The 15,715-nt window shown below is 45.1% G+C and overlaps 1 protein-coding gene across 1 annotated transcript in view; it reads left to right on the top strand.

The window, feature by feature from the left end:
- The window catches only part of stmn2b (stathmin 2b), a 76,630-nt gene extending 68,860 nt beyond the window's left edge, over positions 1-7,770 (top strand). Inside the window, exon 5 of the mRNA XM_072467504.1 lies at positions 6,948-7,770. Coding sequence (XP_072323605.1) covers positions 6,948-7,007 — 60 coding nt within the window. The 3' untranslated portion in view covers positions 7,008-7,770. The remainder of the gene's footprint in view (positions 1-6,947) is intronic.
- Positions 7,771-15,715: the final 7,945 nt, after the last annotated feature.

The following is a 15,715-nucleotide window of genomic DNA, read 5'->3' as shown; positions in this document are numbered from 1 at the left end:
GTCCGATTCACCTAACAGCACGTCTTTCGGGACTTGTGGGAGGAAACCGGAGCACCCGGAGGAAACCCACGCAGACACAGGGAGAGTGTGCAGACTCCGCACAGATAGTGACCCAAGCTGGGAATCGAACCTGGGACCCTGCCGCTGTGAAGCAACAGTGCTATCCACTGTGCTACCATGCTGCCCTGCTTCTGGCGATTTATTCAGAAGGTGACTTTTGGCTGTGGCTCTCGTGAGCTGCACCGAAAAGGTCACCTGTCAATTACAATGCATTGTGGAGAAATTAAAACTCTCTTCCTGCATCTGTGAAAATGTTTGTTTTCAATATAGTTGTGTCTATTTCATTTGGTTTATATGTTTTTCCATGAAGCAATTCATCAGAATGCTGATGATAGACGAGAAGCCCATTTCTATGAGGAGCAAGGTCTTATCGGTTGTTAATGTGATCACTGCGCAGAATCTTGGGGGCAATCTTAACCGAAATCGGCAGGCAGGTGTACAGCCCATCCAATATTGCATTGCATGGAGGCCAATGAAGAGTTAAATCAATTTGGGTTTAAGTTCAGCATTTCATCCGATCCAGTTACCTCCCATTGGACAGGGTAGTTTAAACTTGCCCCTTTGTGTCATGCCACTCCCAGTGCATAGTCATTTCACAGGATAGCATTATATTCATAAGGTAATAGGTATTCTATCCAGGCAGCCATTCCAACTTATATCTTTCTCTTTGAAAAGCAACAACAATGAGCAGTGATCCAACAGAATATATCAAAATTCCCCAGGCATTGCCCATATTAGAACTCTCCTTAAATGCCATCTATAGAAAGAGGTATTTATATAATATGCAACTAATGCAGGAATCAAACCACACAATCCTGTATGAGATGCAGAGAGCTGGCCTGATGCTTTTGTTCAATAATGAGGATCAGTGCTGGGACCTTAACTATTTACAATTTATGTCAATGACTTGGTTGAACGGACCGAGTGAATTATAACCAAATGATAGGTTGGAAAACAAGTTGATGAGGAAGACACAAAGGCCTGGATTTACATGAAGTCAGGGAGACTCTTTGGAAGGATTCCTGACCCCATTCTTGGGGTTTCTGATTTCACCAGTGCCCTTTTATGGGTGTGTGCTGGTTCAGGCTGCAAGCCTGCACCTTGCTCCCAACTTGGCCAGCTCCATAGCAGAGATGGACATGTCCTAGTTCCCTGCAATGTTTATGGAGCTAGGCCAGCTTTTCAGAGTTTTTCACAGCACCTCAAGAGGCCATGAACCATAGTCTGGATGAGGGAAGTTTTTGAAAGGTAATTTCAAAAGGGCCTCCCCATGACCTCCATCGCAAGCTATGCCTTTCACCCACCGCCCATGGCCCCTCATGTCAGCCTATGGCACTTCTATGACCATTCACCACTATGCACTGCATAGAACAAATGAACCTGAAAGAAAGTATTTGAAAATAAAGCTTTAAAAGTAATTCATTCATTACTTTTTACTTCCTTAAAAATAAAAATCCATTCGCTGCAGGCCAATAAAAGTGTCAATCATCTAGATCATTTAAAATATCAATACCAGAAACTACAAGCACTTGAAACTGTTTCATCTTGTGTAAATAAACATTGTGCAATTGACAGCACGTATCAGACAGCCCTAGCTGCCAATCAAGCAATGTTTTCCCTAGACTGTTTCAAAGTTTAATGGTTGCCTGGGCTCTTAGCCAAACCTCATTATGCATTCTTCATTGAGAGGGGAGTGTGGCTCGAGGGCCTTACTTTGTTTTTTATTAGAACTGGGACAAAGTCCCCCAGCGCCGAGTTGGGTTTTTTAAACAACCCACCTCAGCAGCCAACAGCATCTGTGGTTAGCCTTTATTGCAAGATGATGTAATGTAAAAATAGGAAAGTCTTGCTACAACTGCAGAAGGCATTGGTGACTCCACACCTACAGTACAGTTTTGTTCTCTTTACTCAAGGATGGGTAAACTTGCATTGGAAGCAGTTCAGAGAAGCTTCATTTGGGATGAAGGGGTTTGTCTTATGAGGAAAGGTTTAAGCAGATTTGGCCTTTACTCTTGGAGTTTAGAAGAATGAAAGGTGATCCAATTGCAATATACAAGACCATGAAGGCACTTGACAAGATGGCTGCTGAGAGGGTGTTTCCCCTCCTGGGGGAGTTTAGGATCATAGAGCACAGTGTCAAAGTCTGGGATCTCCCATTTAATACAGTGATCAGGTTTCTTTTCTCCAAAGCTTATGAATCTCTGGAATTCTCTTCCCCACAGAGCTGTAAAGGCTGAATCATTGAATAATTCAAGGCTGAGATAAACAGATTTTTGGACCAAAAATCTTCCTATCTGTCCAATCTGTTTGTGTCGGGATTGTGGGAAGCCAGCAGGAAAGTAGAGTTGAGGCCAAGATCAAATCAGCTATGATGAAATGGATTGACAGAGCAGGCTCGAGGCTTGAATAACCTACTCCTGTTACTATTTAGTCTGTCCTTATATTCTTAATGCCTGCTATCTCTCAACCTGCTTGGCTGTGGTGTTACTTTACAACACACCACTAGGTGGAGCATGATACAGAGAAAGAATGGAGAACTGAATATAAAACTGATTCTGTGCCTGTCTTCGTGGCTCAGGCAGGGGTGGTGACGATTTTAAGGCTTTTCTTTAAAAGAACTCTTGTGAATATGCTCTCAGTCTTCTGCAAAGTATTTTTATTTCTGCAGCCTATCGGTGACAGAGCCAATCCACCTCCTTCAATATTAGCTGAAGTGGCAGTCAGGAGTTGAATAATGGGTTGAACCTGTGTTACTGTCACCATACTGCCTAACAGGCACACAGTTGGTCTTGTTCCTGGTGCATCTCTTCCCTCTCCTGAAACACAAAAAACAAGATGCTCTAAGAGATGAAACAGACAAAATTCTTGAGAAGATGCTCCCATTCTAATTTTGTTCCCAATTCCATACACCCAGTGAGGGCGAGGTCTAGATCCCGACGTCTCATGAGATTCCATTAAATCTCACGAGAGGTTTTGAGCATCGTGAGTCTCGCAAGGGGCCTCACCAAGTCTGACGCGACAAAGCCATTAAATCATGGCCAAGGAATCACAGTTTTACTGACAAAACCCATCAAAACCCCTATCACAGTGCCATCTACAGGTATAGTGCATATTGCAGTTAAATCAGGGCCATTTTTACATTGAAATGTCAAGAGGACTAGGTTCACATCTGACTTCTCCAATGCATTTTGAAATCGAATATTGTGCTCCACCTATTATTTTTAAGATTTAATAGATCTACAAACTGGCTATATTAGCAATCCTGCTGACAATAAAATAATTAGGCTGCACGGTTCAATTCCCGTACCAGCCTCCCCGAAAAGGCGCCGGAATGTGGCGACTAGGGGCTTTTCACAGTAACTTCATTTGAAGCCTCCTTGTGACAATAAGCGATTTTCATTTCATTTCATTTTCATAATTAAGCTAAAAGGCTTCTTAAATATGACTGAATGTATTTAAGCTTCCTTTGAAACAGAGTTATTATCTCTGGGTTGTTACCCATGCCACGTGATAGCGAGACGAGGAATAGGGAGAGAGAGGAGTTGAACACATGGCTACAGGGATGGTGCAGGAGGGAGGGTTTCAGATTTCTGGATAATTGGGGCTCATTCTGGGGTCGGTGGGACCTCTACAAACGGGATGGTCTACACCTGGACCAGAGAGGTACCAATATCCTGGGAGGGAAATTTGCTAATGCTCTTCGGGAGGATGTAGCTCCAGTATACAGGAGGTTGAGAGTAGTGAGGTCATGAGTAAGGTTTCAAAGTTGCAGGAGGTGTACCGGCAGGCAGGAAGGTGGATTAAAGTGTGTCTTCTTCAATGCCAGGAGCATCCGGAATAAGGTGGGTGAACTTGCGGCATGGGTTGGTACCTGGGACTTCAATGTTGTGGCCATTTCGGAGACATGGATAGAGCAGGGTCAGGAATGGTTGTTGCAGGTGCCGGGGTTTAGATATTTCAGTAAGCGCAGGGAAGGTGGTAAAAGAGGGGGAGGGGTGGCATTGTTAGTCAAGGACAGTATTACGGTGGCAAAAAGGACGTTTGATGAGGACTCGTCTACTGCGGTAGTATGGGCTGAGGTTAGAAACAGGAAAGGAGAGGTCACCCTGTTAGGGGTTTTCTATAGGCCTTCGAAACGTTCCAGAGATGTAGAGGAAAGGATTGCAAAGATGATTCTGGATAGGAGCGAAAGCAACAGGGTAGTTGTTATGGGGGATTTTAACTTTCCAAATATTGACTGGAAACGCGATAGTTCGAGTACTTTAGATGGGTCCGTTTTTGTCCAATGTGTGCAGGAGGGTTTCCTGACACAGCATGTAGATAGGTCAACGAGAGGCGAGGCCATATTGGATTTGGTACTGGGTAATGAACCAGGACAGGTGTTAGATTTGGAGGTAGGTGAGCACTTTGGTGACAGTTACCACAATTCGATTACGTTTACTTTAGTGATGGAAAGGGATAGGTATATACCGCAGTGCCAAGAGTTATATCTGGGGGAAAGGCAATTATGATGCGGTGAGGCACGACTTAGAATGCATCGGATAGCGAGGAAAACTGCAGGGGATGGGCACAATGGAAATGTGGAGCTTGTTCTAGGAACAGCTGCTGTGTGTCCTTGATAAGTATGTACCTGTCAGGCAGGGAGGAAGTGGTCGAGCAAGGGAACCGTGGTTTACTAAAGCAGTCGAAACACTTGTCAAGAGGAAGAAGGAGGCATATGTAAAGATGAGACATGAAGGTTCAGTTAGGGCACTCGAGAGTTACAAGTTAGCTAGGAAGGACCTAAAGAGAGAGCTAAGAAGAGCCAGGAGGGGACATGAGAAGTCTTTAGCAGGTAGGATCAAGGATAACCCTAAAGCTTTCTATAGATATGTCAGGAATAAACGAATGACTAGGGTAAGAGTAGGGCCCGTCAAGGACAGTAGTGGGAAGTTGTGCTTGGAGTCCGAGGAGATAGGAGAGGTGCTAAATGAATATTTTTCGTCGGTATTCACAGGAAAAAGACAATGTTGTCGAGGAGAATACTGAGATTCAGGCTACTAGACTAGAAGGGCCTGAGGTTCATAAGGAGGAGGTGTTAGCAATTCTGGAAGTGTGAAAATAGATAAGTCCCCTGGGCCGGATGGGATTTATCCTAGGATTCTCTGGGAAGCTAGGGAGGAAATTGCTGAGCCTTTGGCTTTGATCTTTAAGTCATCTTTGTCTACAGGAATAGTGCCAGAAGACTGGAGGATAGCAAATGTTGTCCCCTTGTTCAAGAAGGGGAGTAGAGACAACCCCGGTAACTATAGACCAGTGAGCCTTACTTCTGTTGTGGGCCAAATCTTGGAAAGGTTTATAAGAGAAAGGATGCATAATCATTTGGAAAGGAATAATTTGATTAGAGATAGTCAACACAGTTTTGTGAAGGGTAGGTCGTGCCTCACAAACCTTATAGAGTTCTTTGAGAAGGTGACCAAACAGGTGGATGAGGTAAAGCAGTTGATGTGGTGTATATGGATTTCAGTAAAGCGTTTTATAATGTTCCCCACGGTAGGCTACTGCAGAAAATACGGAGGCATGGGATTCAGGATGATTTAGCAGTTTGGATCAGAAATTGGCTAGCTGGAAGAAGACAAAGGGTGGTGGTTGATGGGAAATGTTCAGACTGGAGTCCAGTTACTAGTGCTGTACCACAAGGATCTGTTTTGGGGCCACTGCTATTTGTCATTTTTATAAATGACCTGGAGGAGGGCGTAGAAGGATGGGTGAGTAAATTTGCAGATGACACTAAAGTCGGTGGAGTTGTGGACAGTGCGGACGGATGTTACAAGTTACAAAGGGACATAGATAAGCTGTAGCGCTGGGCTGAGAGGTGGCAAATGGAGTTTAATGCAGAAAAGTGTGAGGTGATTCATTTTGGAAGGAATAACAGGAAGACAGAGTACTGGGCTAATGGTAGGATTCTTGGCAGTGTGGATGAGCAGAGAGATCTCGGCGTCCATGTACATAGATCCCTGAAAGTTGCCACCCAGGTTGAGAGGGTTATTAAGAAGGCGTACGGTGTGTTAGCTTTTATTGGTAGAGGGATTGAGTTTCGGAGCCATGAGGTCATGTTGCAGCTGTACAAAACTTTGGTGCGGCCGCATTTGGAGTATTGCATGCAATTCTGGTCGCCGCATTATAGGAAGGATGTGGTAGCATTGGAAAGGGTGCAGAGGAGATTTACCAGAATGTTGCCTGGTATGGAGGGAAGATCTTATGAGGAAAGGCTGAGGGACTTGAGGCTGTTTTCATTAGAGAAAAGAAGGTTAAGAGGTGACTTAATTGAAGCATACAAGATGATCAGAGGATTGGATAGGGTGGACAGTGAGAGCCTTCTTCCTCGGATGGTGATGTCTAGCACGAGGGGACATAGCTTTAAATTGAGGGGAGATAGATATGACAGATGTCAGAGGTAGGTTCTTTACTCATAGAGTAGTAAGGGCGTGGAATGGCCTGCCTGCAACAGTAGTGGACTCACCAACACTAAGGGCATTCAAATGGTCATTGGATAGACATATGGACGATAAGGGAATAGTGTAGATGGGCTTTAGAGTGGTTTCACAGGTTGGCGCAACATCGAGGGCCGAAGGGCCTGTACTGCACTGTAGTGTTCTATAGCTTCATTGATCATTCTTTGCTTCGGGTTATTTATTATTATCTGATATTTCTTTTGTTTGTGCCTCGTTTTTCCCTGTAATTACTTTACTTACACCTGGGATGCAATTTGCCTCATAATAAGGGCGGCGGAGGGTGATGTAATGTCTGCTGCTGTGTCCCATTCGACAGGCGAAGATCATGTTGCACTATTATCATTAATACAGGTTTGCATTGCACTTTGTAAACATGTCTCATTACCCTCACAGGAGAGGCATGCCACAGAGGTCCGCAGGAACAAGGAACTTCGGGAGGAGATCTCCGGCTGAGAGCTGATGTCTGATGCGTTTCATCATCCTGAACAAAGCCTTCCGCCCGTATATTCTGGATAGTGATACATTAGTATGGGTGTCATAAGACATGGTTTAAGAAAAATCAATAAGTCAATTAATATAATCAAAATTTTAGTTTAAAAAAAATTACACAAAGAAAAGTGAACCAATCAATTTGCAAAATGATTTGCTTGATGTGGAAACACAACTTGGGTCTTTGTTTTGTAAATACCAACTCTTTTGTTAACAATCTGAGTCTGGCGTGATACAAGCTGTTTCATATCTAACTGCGTCCTGCAACAGGTTCTTTATGTTGTCTCCTTTCACTGACACAACTTTGCTCGATCTGTTCTTTGGAAGCTCTGTACTCATCAGTATATAGGGAGAACCTGAGGAATATCAAGGTCAGATAGTCAATGGTGCTAGTGAATTCTGCGTACAAGTCAACCCAGGACTGCCATGTTCTGTATTCCACAACACACGCTGGCCTTGACCCTTCACTCTCAAGCAACTGGGTCTGTTTTTTATTTGTTCAAATCCCGTTGATCTGTGAGCAGGGCGTTGTACTGGTCTTTTTGAGGGAGGGGGGGATTGTGCCAAGTCAGGTCACTAAGAGCACCCAAGACCCTAGCAATTGGTTCCATCTGTCAAAGTTATTACCTAAGAAGGTTGCTGCCTGCTTATTCTAATCTTCATTAGTGGTATTTTCATGTATGTCATTGTGAGCAAGCTGTGATAATAAAGAATGGAGTTCTGTGAACTGTAAAATGTACAGTCTGTTCATTGCTTTATTCTCCTCTGAACACTGTTGTTTTCATTCCACAATGACAGACTTGTGCGTGATCATTGTAAAGGAATCTGGTTGTTCAAAGTGCATCAGCAAAGCATTCCCCAGTGGTTCAGACTGTGGTACCAAGATATTAGGAACAGATGTAAGTTATTCATCCCCTGGCTGCTCCGCCATTCAACCAGAGCAGGCCTGATCTATACCACAACCCAATGAACCTGCCTTTGCCCCACATCTCGTGAAGATTGTGAAAAATGGTTGTTGGAGAAAGCACCAAAGAACTACCATATTCAAAGGTGCTGTGGTTTCTCAATTTATTGAATTCATTCATGGGATCCGAGCGTCACTGACAAAACCACCATTTTTGTTTCCCATCCCTAATTACCCTTGAGAAGATGATGCTGAACCGCCTTCAATCACCACAGTCCACATGGTGTAGGTACACCCACAGAGTTAGGAATGGAGCTCCAGTATTTTTACCCAGCGACAGAGATTTGGTTCCAAGTCAGGATGGGCTGTAACTTTGAGGTGTACTTGTAGGTAGTAGTGTTCCTATGCATCTTCTAGATTTGCCAATGGTAGAGGTTGTGCATTTGGAAGGTGCTGTCAGAGGACCCTTGGATAATTGCTGCCGTGCATCTTGCCAATCGTACATAATGTTGCCACTGTGCATTAAAGATGGAGGGAGTGAATGTTGAAGATAATGGATGGGGTGCCAATCATATGGTTGCTTTTTCCTGGTTGGTATCAAGCTTCTTGAATGTCATTGGAGCTGGACACATCCAGGCGAGTGGAGAGTATTCTATAACACGGCTAACTTATGCTTTGTAGGTGATGGACAGGCTTTGGGGAGTCAGTAGGTGAGTTATTGACTACAAGATTTCGAACATCTGACCTGCTTTTGTAGCCACAGTATTTATATGGTCCAGTTCAGTTTCTGGTCAATGATAATCCCCAGGGTGCTGATAGTGGGGGATTCAATGATGGTAATGCCATTGAATGTCAACGGGTGATGGTTAAATTCTGCCTTGTTGGAGATGGTCATTGCCTGGCACTTGGATGGCATGAAAATTACTCTCCGCTTGTCAGCCCAAGCCTGTACATTGTTCAAATCTTGTGCATTTGTACATGGCCTGCTTCAGTATCTGAGGTGTTGTGAATGGTGCTGAACATTGTACAATCTTCAGTGAACATCCTCACTTCTGATCTTATAATGGAAGAAAGGTCATTAATGAAGCAGCTGATGATCATTGGGCCTAGGACACTACACTGAGGTACTCCTTCAATGATAACCTGGGACTGAGAAGATTGGCCTCCAAAAACCACCACCATCTTCCCTTATGCTTGGTATGATTCCAACCAGAGAACTTTCTCCAAATTCCCATTGACTTTATCAGAGAATTGGATCATTATCTGAAGAGGAATAATTTGTAAGGCTAAGGGATAAAGGAAGGGGAATGGGACTAGGTTAATTACTGTCGCAGCAAACTAGTATATACATGATGGGTCAAATGGCCTTGATCTGTGATCATTCTATGATTAGATGAAGTACGGGACAAACACCTATTGTTGGAGGCAATGATGGAGGGTTTAAGAATTTATTTGCAGAAAATAAACTGAGGTTATTTTTGTATTCCAGGGTGATCCTGGAATAGTGAGCAGGGTTACCAGATGAGGGTAGGACCCAATAATGCTTGATGTGGTCCAGCCAAATATGGTAGTCAATGGCGAACACAGTTTTCCATCCTATTGTTTCAAACCTGCATCTCTTGAACTTGAGGTGAGCAGAAACGAGGGCTGCACTGACCAGGGTGAGAAAGAGTCATGGCTTTAGTGGGGACCGTGGCATCAAAGATAGAGGTGACGTTGAGCAAACCAGTAGCTGCAGAAATATTATAGTGAGTGAAGGGCCAAAGGCTGGACAGTTGGGGTGTGGGATTCTCTGGCCTCCCAGCCACAGGGGGCAGCTCACTGTTCACTGGCGGTGGGATTGTCTGGTCCCACCACTATCAATGGGAATTCCCACTGAAGCCACCCTAAGCTGCTGGGAAGCCCACGGCTGAGGGTGCGCTGCTGGCGGGTCCAGAGAATTCCATCGCCAGTAAACATCCGGAGAATTCCGGCTGGGATTTTGAAAGTGCAGCTGTAAGTTGATGGGGGGATAGATTTTCCACTGGGGGGGTACAGAAGAAGTAAATTTGAGTCATGGAAGAGAGATGTCTTTGAAGGCCATCCAAGGAAGTGATCAGAGATGGGACATCTATGATGGGAGTACTGAGACCATGTGAGATCAAGGGGGTGGCTGTGAAAATAGGTTGGGAGTTCACGTAGAGGATGGCATTAAGGAAGGTGAGGAGGCAGTAGAGAGACAGCACAATGAGTTTAGATGAAGGTTGAAATCATCAGTCACTAAGTGCAGAGGTTGCGGGAGGAAAGCGGTGAAGATATCATTGTGAGAAAATGTTTATGGCTCTTGGGTGTGCAGGTAGACATTGTGGATGTTAAATCTGAGGCAAGAGGAGTGAACCAGTCAGCCTCAAGTTTTCCAGAGATCTATGGAGCAAAATTCAGTATGGTATTCACACATTGGGGTGAAAGGAATATTGCTGTAGGTGACGGGGGGTTTAGATAGGTCAGTTATAACTACTGCGATTGACTAGCCTGCCAAAATTCAGGCAGTGCTTTATGCATAAACAATGAAATGACAGCCTGGGTAAAGTGACAAAGAACAGTTAACCCTTGTAAAAGAGTGCACCAGAAAGATTCAACCTCTCCAGGGTCGGTGGGAGAAAAGAGCAGGGAAGAAATGAGAGATTTATATTTTAATAACTGCCTTTACATTTTTAAAGGAAAATAATTATAGTAACTGCCAAAATATAATGTCGTTTAGAGATGTGGTGCCTTTTTATTCCTCATATTCTGTCAATTTTTGATCTCGGTAAGACGTCTCACAAGAGCAGGTTAAAGTCCAACAGGTTTATTCGAAATCACAAGCTTTCGGAGCCCTGCTCCTTCATCAGGTGAAGTGGAGGCAGATTCACAATCACAGCAGAGAGAGGAGAGACACAATTGCAAGATAATTACAGATTGGAATGTGAAGAATGGTTGGAATGCGAGTCTTAACAGGTAAACAAATCTTTACAGGAACAGAGAGTGTGAGCGGTGAGAGGGATAATCACAGGTAATCGAGGTGTGAATTGTTTCAAGCCAGGGCAGTTAGTAGGTTTCTGATCTAACAGTATTTTTATTTTTTATATCCAATCGCACATTTTCACCTATTCAAACCCTCCCCACCCCATATAAAACTGGTTCACCTGCTTGCACTTCCAATCTTAGCAGGCAGGATTCTCCGCCAGCGATGCTAAAATCAGGAAACACAACCGGGCAGAGAATCGGGCATCAGCCGAAAATTGAGGCTGGTGCCCAACGGAATGCCGTGCTCCAGCGCCTTGACAATGGTGTGAATGCATTCCACGCCACACGCCGGAGTAGGCATACAAATTTTACAATAAACGCCGTTGGCATATCATTACCGGGTCCGACCAGTCAATTTCCAGGCCTCCAACTCCACCAAAAGGAACTACTGACGGTGAGGTTCACTTGTGGTATTTAAAATCAGGGATCAGGCGCTGTGGCTGCTGAGGGAGAGGGAGGCGGTACAAAAAATGTCCAACATCATTATAATGTGCTAACAATTGTGCCGGTGGCTGGGGGGCTTCGGCCAAGGCCGGGGGGAGTAGAGGGGGCGGCCAGGAGGTAGGCAGTGTGGTTGGGGTGGATGGGCTTGGAACACCATTGCCGCAGCCTGCGTATGCTGTTTATTACCCACTGTGAACTTAAACATAGAAAATAGAAGCATGTTGAGCCTGCGCTTAGCACCACGGGGCGTTTAGGTGCCTCCGCAGGCCACCCCTTAGGTACCCTCTGGCTCCAGCCAACCCACCAATAGGATGGGAGTGCTCCTAGCCCAACCAGTGCCATTTTCTTGGAAGAGATGAGGGAATGTGGGGAGCGGAGTGACTAAATACAGCTTCTGCTTGTCAGGTTCTCGAATGCCAATCCTGACCCTGGCGAATCACACCCCAGCGTTCGTTGGAATTGCACTAGTTCCACGTGGTGCCTGTGCTAGTCCATTAGGATGTGGGCAGCATGGTAGCACGAGTGACTAGCACTGTGGCTTCACAGCGTCAGGGTCCCAGGTTCGATTCCCTGCTGGGTCTGTGTGGGAGTCTGCTCGTTTTCCCCGTGTCTGTGTGGGTTTCCTCCGGGTGCTCCGGTTTCCTCCCACAGTCCAAAGACGGGCAGGTTAGGTGGTTTGGCCATGATAAATTGCCCTTAGTGATCAAAAAGGTAAGGAGCGGTTATTGGGTTACGGGGATAAAGTGGAAGTGATTGCTTAAATGGGCCAGTGCAGACTCAATGGGCCGAATGACCTCCTTCTGCACTGTATGTTCTATGCTGTTCAATGTCCTGAATCGGTCTGGGACCGGCACCACTTTCGGGGCCGTAGAACCCACACGATTCAGTCCCGGCATCAGCACTGAGTCTCTGAAACGGACAATCCTCTCCCACATATGATGCTCTGGAGTTATACTTTTGGTGATTGATTCAAAATAACTCAGGAACAAATCAAAAATAAGGAATCTTTATCACTCAATCAAGATTGTAGAACAGGTTATCTAATCAGCATCATATTGGCAGCTTGCTGTGAGCAAATTGGCTGCCACATTTCCGACCGTACAACAATGGCTACACCTCACAAATACATTACTGGCTGCACTTTAGGACGCCTTGTGGTGGTGAAAGTTATATAAATGCAAGTCCTTTATGAATCAAAGTAATAATTATTCTGTAAGTTTTTCAGGTAAATGTTTCAGAAATACATGGCTACTTATGATGTTCATACTTTCAGGTCAAAAACATTTGACTTAATGCCCTCATTGAGCAAACATTTATCAAACTAAACTATGATCAACCCCACCACAGGCTGCCCAATTCAGGTTTCCTCCTCAGTTCCAGGACGCCAAATTTAAAAGGTGCTCATCATCACTGCCAAACTGTTGAAGGAAAAAGATGGACCGCCTGAAAAAGGGGACCGATCTCCAAGAATGCTCTGAGGCTGAAAGATGGGCCTCCTCGGTGACACCGAGGCTGGAAGAGCCACCTGACAGATGCTCTCCCCATCCACTGCTGTGGTGTCCAAGGCGCCAGTATCACTGGCAGCCTCCATCCTGAACCGTGGAGGCATCCCCAGCCGTTTTTCAGATAAGGTCCGACTTCTGCAAACAACATTGTTCCAGACGTGTCCTGTGTTTTCAGAGAATCGGGGGTGGGGGGGGGAAAGATTTCAGTTGGGCCTTCATCTGCATCACATTAGCGGGATTCAGATCAGTTTCACATCGGCCACCAGCGGGTTTCCCAATCTGACATGGCGGGCACCAGCTGAAAATCCCGTGGGAAACTCACACCAGCGTAAAACCAATTGTTGGGCCCCCGACTGCATCCTCACTTTCTGACACAGCGATGAGAGTGATGCTTCAGAGTCATGGTTGACGCAAAGGAGGTCTGCTGGTAATAAATAAATAGATATTTTTGATTGCAAATATATCAGTGGAAATCCCAATTTATCATCCAATAAAACCCCGTATTGACTTAATAAGTGCAAATTAAAGGGAAACAGAAGCTGGGTTTGATTTTGAGTCAGGAACCTACCTCTGGGGGAAGTGGAAGGAGCTGATTAAAGTTAAGATTTTCATGAGGGTAAGCTCTTAATTGATATGGAGATGGATTTGCTGTCCACACAAAGCCAGTGGGAGCAGGAAGCGAGGTGGATCAGATGACGTATGGGATTGAATTGACTCCCTATGGCAGCCAACAGTCAGGCAGCTGACTGTTTTAAAATTAAAAAGCTGATGATATCTAGGCACCAGAATGAAGTGAGACATCACAAGGAAGCCAGAGGCCTTGCACCTGAGGTGGGGCTACTTCATCAATGCCTCCTCAATCGAATACTGGAGGCTGAGAGGGAGTGAAGGGAGGTCCTCTTCTCAGAGGGTGAAAGGGGAGCACAAGGAAAATAGGAAACAGGAACGAGGATGAGCCATTTAGGCCCTCAAGCCTATTCCATCATTCAGCTAAATCATGGCTGATTTCTACTTCAATGTCATTTTCCCATACTACCCCTGTATCCCTTGACATCTTTAATAGCTAGAATCTATTGATCTTTGTCTTGAACATACTCAATGATTGAACATCCACAGCCGTCTAGAATAGAGAATTCCAAAGGTTCTCAACCCTCTGACTGAATAAATGCCCTTACATCTCAGTCCTAAATGGCCTACCCTTTATTCTGTCCCCGGTTCTAGACATGCCCCCGCCTCCACCCCAGCCATGGGAAGAAACCCTTACTGCATCTACTCTTGTCGAGCCCTGTCAGAATTTTGTATGCTTCAAAGAGATCATCTTGCATTCTTCTAAACTCTAGAGAATATAGGCCCGTGTCCTCAATCTCTCTTCATCGCACAAACCTACCATCCCAGGAATCCATAAGACCATAAGACATAGGAGTAAAATTAGGCCATTTGGCCCATCGAATCTGCACCGCCAGTCAATCATGGCGAATATTTCTCATCCCCATTCTCCTGCCTTCTCCCCATAACCCCTGATCCCCTTATTAATCAAGAACCTCTCTCTGTTTTAAAGACACTCAGTCATTTGGCCTCCACAGCCTTCGGTGGCAGAGTTCCACAGATTCACCACCTCTCTTTTAAAGGATTGTCCCTTTAGTCTGAGGCTGCGCCCTTGGGTTCTAGTTTTCCCTACTAGTGGAAACATCCTCTCCATGTCCACTCTGCCTAGGCCTCTCAGTATTCTGTAAGTTTCAATAAGGTCCCCCACTCATCCTGTTAAACTCCAATGAGTACAGACTCAGTACAACCGCTCTTCATATGACAAGCTCTTCATTCAGGGATTATTCTTGTGAACCTCCTCTGGACCCTTTCCAAGGCCAGCACATCCTCCCTTAGATATGGGCCCCAATACTGCTCACAATACTCCAAATGGAGTCAGACCTGAGCCTTATACAGCCTCAGAAGTACATCCCTGCTCTTGTATTCTAGCCCTCTTGACATGAATGTTAACATTGCATTTGTCATTCTGGTGAACCTTTATTTCACTCCTTCTCTGGCAAGAATATGCTTCATGAGGTAAGGAGACCAAAATTGCACACAACACTTGAGGTGTGGTCTCACAAAGATTCTACACAATGCAGCAAGACTTATTTACTCCTGTCTCAAATCCTTGTGCAATGAAAGACTAACAATTGCCTTCCAAATTGCTTGCTGCACCAGTATGTTAGCTTTCAGTGACTAATAAATAAGGATACCCGGTCCATAAGACCATAAGACATAGGAGCGGAAGTAAGGCCATTCGGCCCATCGAGTCCACTCCACCATTCAATCATGGCTGATTTCAACTCCATTTACCCGCTCTCTCTCCATAGCCCTTAATTCCTCGAGAAATCAAGAATTTTATCAACTTCTGTCTTAAAGACACTCAATGTCCCGGCCTTCACCGCCCTCTGTGGCAATGAATTCCACAGACCCACCACTCTCTGGCTGAAGAAATTTCTCCTCATCTCTGTTCTAAAGTGACTCCCTTTTATTCTAAGGCTGTGCTCCTGGGTCCTAGTCTCCCCTGCTAATGGAAACAACTTCCCTACGTCCACCCTATCTAAGCCATTCATTATCTTGTAAGTTTCTATTAGATCTCCCCTCAACCTCCTAAACTCCAATGAATATAATCCCAGGATCCTCAGACGTTCATCGTATGTTAGGCCTACCATTCCTGGGATCATCCGTGTGAATCTCCGCTGGACCCACTCCAGTGCCAGTATGTCCTTCCTGAGGTGTGGGGCCCA

The sequence above is a fragment of the Scyliorhinus torazame genome, chromosome 11 (assembly GCF_047496885.1).
Source record: "Scyliorhinus torazame isolate Kashiwa2021f chromosome 11, sScyTor2.1, whole genome shotgun sequence".
NCBI lineage: Eukaryota > Metazoa > Chordata > Chondrichthyes > Carcharhiniformes > Scyliorhinidae > Scyliorhinus > Scyliorhinus torazame.
The sequence above is the reverse complement of the archived record's forward strand: the minus strand, read 5'-3'. Positions and strand labels throughout refer to the sequence as shown.